Source organism: Nuphar pumila, chromosome 2 (assembly GCF_984573655.1).
Source record: "Nuphar pumila chromosome 2, dmNupPumi1.hap1.1, whole genome shotgun sequence".
NCBI lineage: Eukaryota > Viridiplantae > Streptophyta > Magnoliopsida > Nymphaeales > Nymphaeaceae > Nuphar > Nuphar pumila.
Genome location: NC_143250.1, coordinates 84,220,417 through 84,228,582, shown reverse-complemented (window position 1 = coordinate 84,228,582; position 8,166 = coordinate 84,220,417). Strand labels below are relative to the sequence as shown.

General features: G+C 39.2%; 1 protein-coding gene across 1 annotated transcript; it reads left to right on the top strand.

The window, feature by feature from the left end:
- Positions 1 to 4,373: 4,373 nt before the first annotated feature.
- Positions 4,374 to 5,256, top strand: LOC149845893 (small ribosomal subunit protein eS17-like). Its single transcript, XM_089996064.1, has one exon. It carries the CDS (start codon positions 4,514 to 4,516, stop codon positions 4,940 to 4,942), a length of 429 nt encoding a protein of 142 aa, XP_089852190.1. The 5' UTR covers positions 4,374 to 4,513; the 3' UTR covers positions 4,943 to 5,256.
- The last annotated feature ends 2,910 nt before the right edge of the window (positions 5,257 to 8,166 follow it).

The following is an 8,166-nucleotide window of genomic DNA, read 5'->3' as shown; positions in this document are numbered from 1 at the left end:
TAGCTTCCTCAAGTCTATAGGTTTCTGTATTGTGAGTAAATGTGTTCTCTACGAGAGGGCCGAGGAATCTGCGTTGCACCTATTCTGGGAATGTCAGGTCTTTCAAGATATCTTTAAGGTTACCTCGAATAAACCGGTCGTGTCCGTGCGCCAAGAGTCTTTCTCTGTAGACCTCTTGTGGGGACCCCAGCCAGTTCGTAGATGTAAAAGTTGGCGGATCATTTGGAGAACTTGGTTGCTCTCTTCCTGGTGGGCCGTTTGGATGTCGCGCAACAATGCTATTTTCAGGCAGACCCCGGTTAATTTCAACAAGTTAGTAAATTATATTTTGGCGGATGTATACGCATCGTTACGCATATGCCTTCCGGATCTTCAACGCCACTTGCCGCTAAGGCCTCCCCCGGATCCAGACTGATCGCCTCGGATTTTATCTGTATTTTGTGTCTATTTTTTGACTTATGTGTTCTTTGTCTTGTTTGTCGGTTTCAACGGTTGTTGAACCTGTCGTAATGTTGATATCTTTGATTCGGCTCTCTCTCTTCTTTCTTCAGCCAATATAAGTCCATGAGGGACATGTCCAGCGACTTTTCCCTGCCTGTGTCTCCCCTGCCTTTCTGACTTGCTCACCACCATCGCCTGTTCTCCATTCTCTTCTTTTCACTCTACTGTTCCCTCTCACGTCCTTGGCTCCCCAACATGCATGGCTGAGTGAGGGCATCCAAGCCCTTGTACAAATATTCAAACCCCACACCCACCAACATTTCACCACCCAAATTCTGTGAGAGGGATGGCCATTGGCCAGCACCCACCTGGTGGGCGATCTGCTGCCAACCAGGGTCGATCGGCGACAACCTCTCCCACCGGCCGATGCTCTTCCCAACCACTATATCATGGTGGCGGTGGTGAATGGCTTTCAAAACCCCATGAGGGTGATACATGGGAACCAAACCAATTTGGTATCGAACAAGTTCATCCCTCTGCACCTTGTGACGCAACTTGTGGAACCAGTTCCAACCATAGTGACAAACGTGTTTATGGGCAATTTCTCGTTTTTCAAAAACTCGCGAGAAATTGAAAAAATTCCTGCATTTTTTTGGCAAAATATCGACAATAAAAAAATAAATAAAAATAAAAAAATATTTTTATAAGAAAATATTAATAAAAATTATTTAAAAAAATACATGATTTTTTTTGCAATAAATAGCCGTTTAAAACGTAAATATCGCATTTAAATTGCGGTATTTATGTTTTTTTCATAAATCTCTCGATATTTTGAAAATCTTGCAAGAAATTGCCTTTTTAAACTTTCAGGCAATTTCTTGTGATATTATCACGAGATTTTCATAAATCTCGCGATATTTGTCACTATGGTTCCAACCCTTCACCCTTCCCATTCTATTATGAACCCAATATTGCCTCTAAACCCACTTGACCTTATCCAGTTAACCCCAAATAAACCAAAAAACTTATAAAATGGGCCGAGACTTGACCGTAAACTTTGTTTAATTACCCAACCTCATTTGTTTCAATTGCCCATCCACACTTACCTATACCCTCTTTGACAAATAAAAATCTCGTGATAATATCAAGAGAAATTGCCTAAAAGTTTTAAACGGTAAATTCTCTCGAGATTTTCAAACCATGACAAATATCTCGATATTTACCTTTTTAGCATATATTTATCATGAACACCCTGGAGATTTTTATTTTTAAATGTGTTTTTTTTATATTTTCTTATAAGAATTATTTTTTATTGCCAAGATTTTGCTGAAAAATGAAAGATTTATAAAAAAATTCAAAATCTTTCAAGTTTTTTACTGCCGATATTTTGCCGTTTTAAACTTTTGCCATTATCCCTATACCATTTAAACCTATCCACCACTTAATCAACCCTTAAAGAACCATTTTGACTAAGTGAGGCAATCTTGGCCTATCAGTTATAATTGGATTCAAGTGTATTTATTGTTGGATCTTCCTATCATGGCTCATGTACTGCAAGTGGATCCATTTGGAGTCATTTTGCATCGGCCATTAAGAAGCAACAAGGTCCAAATTATATTATTTCTATTTGGATAATTAATAAAACAAATCCTTCCATTTTTCTAGATCTGTGCTAGATAGACTACACCCATTGGAGATTGCATCACTTTCATGATTCAAAGAAGTCAAGTCAAGTGGAATTGAAACAAACGAGGTAAAAACTTCGGAGCAAGTCTTTCCAACTCGGGGGAGAATATTGTAGGAGTGAAGCAGCTTGCAACTCGGGTCAGTTTTACTTTAGGCTTTTTATTTGGATTTTTTTAATATAATGAACCTATCTTCAATCTGAAATAGACCTAGCTAGGGTTTCTCAGTTAAAGAATCGAATGAAATTGTTGATATTTTATGATTTAGCTAATTATCAATTTCCAGGTCCTATCAAATGATATCTCTCTACACTAATTAAGATCCAAACAAAGTAGGATCCAATTAGAAGGTCTCTCGTTTTATTAAGATTGAACCCAAGCCAAAGCAGAAGGGGTCACGTGAACGGTGTTATTCATAGATCCAAAAGTTCTGTCACACTTACATCTCATGCTTTTGTAGATGAGCAAATGGATCAGATACAGGCTGAACCATATCAAATCTGAATTCAAATCCCCAAGGCCAGACGTAGATCCAAATCTAGTTCAGATCCAAATGTTATCAGATCAGACTACCTAACGTACAGGTTCAGTTCTTTCGTCTTGTTTACCAGTGGTAGATGAAAACCTACAATATGAGACATTTTTTTTTTCAGTTTTTTCTTTTTAAATTCTGAGCACAAATATGTTATCTAAGCGCTTGATTCCATAGAGATTGGCTTTAGGTTTGTGAAATTCCCATTGTGATTAGGCTTTTTTAATTTTTGAAAAATAGACTTAAAATCTTCATAAATTGTTTAAGTTAATTTTTTTTCTTTGATAGGAAAAAAAATGAATCAGGTGTCACTTCCTAACAAGTTGTCTATGCTAAATAAATCTAACGGGTTAAAATTATGAAAAAAGTGCTGAAAAACCCACTTCCCTGTATTTTGCATCATTGTGTGTTTCATTTTGCATATTCTCTTTTTCTTTAAATGCAAATGTACTGTTGGATAAGATTTGATCCGAAACTACACCCAAGGAGTTTGGCCTAGTGTGATGGGGCCTAGACAGTTTGACAGGCAGCATAGGTTCAAATCCCATGGGTGTCACCTCTGCAAAAGCCAAAGTTTGGAGACTCCTTGGGGTCAAGGGGTAAGCCCTCAGAGTTTTATGCTGACATGGACAGAGACCGTAAGTACGGCTGGCTGAGCTAGTGCCGTTAGGTCCGGAGCAGTTTCGCTGAGTTAAAAAAAAAAAGATTTGATCAGAACTCTGAGACAGACCCAACATAAACACTGATACTAATCAGTTCCAACTCTGAACATATTGATTAAAATCACATCTGAATCTGAAAATAATTCTATTAAACCAAACCGAATCCGCTCGAAATGCACAAATGCACATTTAGATAGACATCTATTATTTTGAAGGTGTCCCAAAATAAGTTGGGTTTAATATTTGGTGTTTTTGAAGGCACAAAACCATTAAGTACAATCACATTCTTTTGATATTTTTAGGCGTTTTTTTTTTTGTTTGTAGATGAGACTTTACAGAGAGGAAGGATCAGGTGCAATATGATTGCACACTTTTAGAGCGAGTTTGATTGCACATCACGCTGGTCACGCTCCCGCTATAATACAGCGGATGCATGGAAAACTGTTTTCTGTACCGATCCTCCTTAAATCGTTGAGGACGTTTACACTCTTTTAGAAAAAAAAAAAACTCTGTCCAGGACAAAGTAGACAGTATGTCCTGGACAGGAATACTGTCTTGTTCGTCCTGTGTCGTTTGTTCTATCTTAACCTGAAGAGGGAATTAAACACACCCTTAGTGTGTCGCTGCACCTGATTACCCTCCACCAGTTCTTGGGCCCCACAATTGACAGCCCTTATCACTAATATAGAGGGTGATAAGGTACAGAAGCACAGTAAAAGTGCACAATGCACCTGATTTTTTTTTTCTTTGTGAATGTGATCTGCAAGGTTTATTTAGTAGAAAACAGGTTTTGAATGATTTGTTCGTGACACCGAAACGAGGTTTTGAGGGCATAAAAAATCAACGGCTCAGAGCGCACTAAAATTTTGTGAACTATTCTATGTGGTTCGTCAGATAAAAGCTTGAACCAATAAATTTTCAGCTCAATAGTTCCGTGCTGTCAAAAGCACCAAATATTTAACCCATGAACAAATTCGGATTCGGATCAGATATCGGTCCAAACCCAATCAAGTTGAAAACCCTACCCTGTCATGTCCTGTGTCCCTTATCTTTTAAATCCCTAATCTCTACGGCCGTTTCTACGCTCTGAAGAGTAAGAAGAGAAACCCTAGCTTCTCGAACCCTAAACTTCCTTCCTCCTCTCTTTCCATCTGATCTAGGGCTCCTCTCCGATCTTCTCTGCAACAAGAGAGATGGGGCGAGTGAGGACGAAGACGGTGAAGAAATCGTCCAGGCAGGTGATCGAGCGGTACTACTCGAGGATGACCCTCGACTTCCACACCAACAAGAAGATCCTGGAGGAGGTGGCCATCATCCCTTCCAAACGCCTCCGCAACAAGATCGCGGGGTTCTCCACCCACCTCATGAAGCGCATCCAGCGCGGCCCTGTCCGCGGCATCTCCCTCAAGCTCCAGGAGGAGGAGCGCGAGCGCCGCATGGACTTCGTCCCCGAGGAGTCCGCCATCAAGACCGACCTCATCGAGGTCGACAAGGAGACCATCGACATGCTCGCTGCCCTCGGCATGGCCGACCTCCCCGGCGTCGTCAAGCAGGTCGATGCCCCCACTGGTGGCGCCGGGTACGTCAAGCCCGGTGGTGGATACCAGGGTCGGAGGATCTAGGCTTCTTCCCCCTGCCCCCTTCGGGTTTGGCGCCCGGTGGTTAGTGTTCGGTTGTTCTTGTTCTTTTTTGTCTTGCTGTTCGCTGTTTAGAACTGTTCAATTCTGGTGAAAGTTTTCCTTTTCGGTAGGAATTTGGAACTTTAGTTGTCTTAAGATTTTTGGCGCACGTGATTGTGCTCTGATTTTGTTGAACTTTTAGGTTATTTTTTTGGGTATTGAAAGTTTTTGTGGATGAAATCGCACAGACGTACTCTCTGTCTTATTGTTGATTTTGATGCATACTGTGTAGGAAATGCAGCCCTCTAGTACTCATTTCTCCCTCTCCGCCTCTCTCCTGCGTCTTATGATATTCGTATTATGTAGGAAATGAATTCCTCTGTTTTATTTTTCCTGTACGACATGATCGTCGTCACTGAATGAACAATCTTATATGAGAAGAGGTGGCGTTGATTCTCGTTTCCGTTGTTCCTGCTGCTGTTGTTGAATATTATGTTTTTTGGGGTGTGTTGTTGGATACTATGTTACTGAATGAGCACTACCATCACAAACTGTTGAGTTATTATTGGTACATGGTTGGATACACCTACATTTTCCCGCAATGGTGCAACAGTTGAAGTTAGTGTTGGACGCAGAAAAAGTGATTGATGTTGGGGTGGTTTTGATTGCACGCTTGTTGCATAACAATTTTTTGTTGTTATTTGTTCTGGTGTTATTATTTTCCCCTTTACCCCATCTGGATATGAATTGCTATTTTATAATAATTTTGATTGGATATGCTACCATAATATCATTTTTTACATCCTCGTACTAGTCATTATTGTGGGGGATTTTGTCTATCTGGATCTAGATTAGTTGACATTACTTTTCTTCATGGCTGTTGGGTTGTCATGATTTTGATATTTGTATGATATTTGTGATTTACCCTTTTATTTTTGTATGCATTTGCACTCTCTGTTCATTCATGCGCAGAATGCATGTTTTTAATTATTCCATTCATTGTCATATCTTTTCTTATTATATATCTTCCTGTTATAGTTTTTCATCCTTTACCCATTGGTCAAGACTGGTGCCGACCCCAATTGTTTGGGATGAAGGCGTTGTTGTTGTTGTACCCATTGGTCAAGACTGGTGCTACTACATATTTATCTTATCTATCAGTTTATGCAGCATTTTTCTGCTTGCGCTTTTCTAAAATAAGTTTAAACAAGTCCATTTTCTTTTTATTTTTGACTTTTTGGTATATTATTTTGATAAATTATAACTTCTGTCTCTGTTGGTTATACACATAGAGTTGAAATGCATTGTATCACCTCTACCCCTTTAATAGTTAAATTTATTTGTGCCGTTCAAAGGATGCAAATCTGGAAATCGTAGGGAGTAAGAGACCTGATAGACAAACAATGGCGGGTAATGTGGGATGGGAATCGTCAGTGTTCAGTTTCCCTAGAAGGAGGTGATGCAAGCTTAGAACTGTTTCTCAAAGTGTAAGGGTTAACATATGACAACCTAAACTGGGCATAGATGGAACTCAAGGGATCATCATGTGAGGATAAGGGCGGATCCATCACTGACTTTAAGAGAAGGTGTAGGTCTAAATAGTTGCAATAAATATGATTTTTTTGGAGCATATACTGAGATTTGTCTGGATGGGTAAGAAACTGATAAAACAACCATGTAGCGGGGAAATGTCTCCTTGTTATTTTGTTAATGTGAATATATGTGGACAGCAACAAGATTGAAGGTTGATGATGTCCAGGTAGTGGAATGACTGGCATGGGCTCTAGAACTCAACTTTGAATTTGTGAAGCACATTGGGCCCCATTAACTATTGCTTCATGTCTTGCTTTGCATAAGACAGTGAAATAACATTAGTTTCCTTGAACCTGCTAGGCGTGCTTGACATCCATACTGCTATAATTTGAGCTTTGAATTGAGTCTGTTGAGCTTTTCAACCATACTGCTGCCTGATTCAACCATATTCTGTATGTTTGCTGTGGAACTTGTGATGGAAAATGATTCTAGTATGGGCGGAATGCCTTCCTTAAGCGTGTTATCTTCAATCTTGTTCTCCATTTCTCCATGATTCCATATCTTTCAAGTTCTGCTGAGATTAAAGTATGTATTTGGTTGGCTTCATATGCCTCCATCCTGATTGCTGCAGTGCTTTCCAACCATTCCAATGAGATTTAATTGTCTATAGTAATTTTTCTTCTGACTTCCTTTTATTGAATCTTGTAGTTTTGTTAAGCTAGGGGCATTTTTAAAATGAATAAGTTTTAGGTATAAGCTCATGATGGGGAAGATATGTAGTGACGTGTTTGCACAGCAATTTGATGTCATTTTTTGCACGTGTGATATGCTGAGGCGATCTATCCTTTTACTGTTTTACCTAGGATAGGAGAGTAGTTATTATTTGTTATCAGCTTCTATTAATCAAAGCGCTAGCTGATTGCTGAAAGATTTCTGTTATTTTAGCTGCCTTAAACATTTATGTGATAACCATAAAATGACTCTGTTTATGTGATATCCATAAAATGGATGCTAAACGTATCTAGGGTGACTGGGTGAGAGAATTGGTTGTCTTGGGCTGTTCAGTTTTGTTTCTCTATGCATATTGGTCCTAACAGGTTTCTATGCAGCAGCAGTTTTGGAAGCTTGTAAATTGTCTTGTAGATTTTGCAAATTGTCTTTAGATGTTGTCCGATATTGTCATGTCTATTCCTAAATGCACAGATTAGTTTTCAATTTCTATCAAAATGTTCATTGCTACAAAATCTGTATCCAGTGCTTTGTGCTAGTGGATTGGTCTGTCTAGATTGGAAGAGAAGAGTCAGTGTAGGCTGTTTCAGCTTGAAAAGCTGCAGATCTGTGTTGCTTATGAGGGATTGTTTAGAGTGGGTAATATGCATATGGAATGGTGTTGATAGAAATGATGCATGATTCTAATTTACCGAGGCTTATTTGGAGGTTCTTGATTCATACTCTTAGTTGAACAAATATTCTTAGATCAAATGTGTTGGTCTCTTGTTAATTGAAGTTGAACAAATATTCTTAGAACAAATATTCTTAGATCAAATGTATTGGTCTCTTGGAAGGGGAAGCAGTGTGAGATAGGAAGGGTTATGAGGTGGCTCGAGTTAGGAAGGAATGGAGAAACTACACTCACAAGGCTGACCCAATGGAGTTGGTATAAGGCTTGTTGATCATGATGATGGTTTATGCTT

Bases quoted from the DNA above. Each gene is read 5' to 3' on its own strand.
- LOC149845893 (XM_089996064.1), top strand. From the start codon at position 4,514: ATGGGGCGAGTGAGGACGAAGACGGTGAAGAAATCGTCCAGGCAGGTG.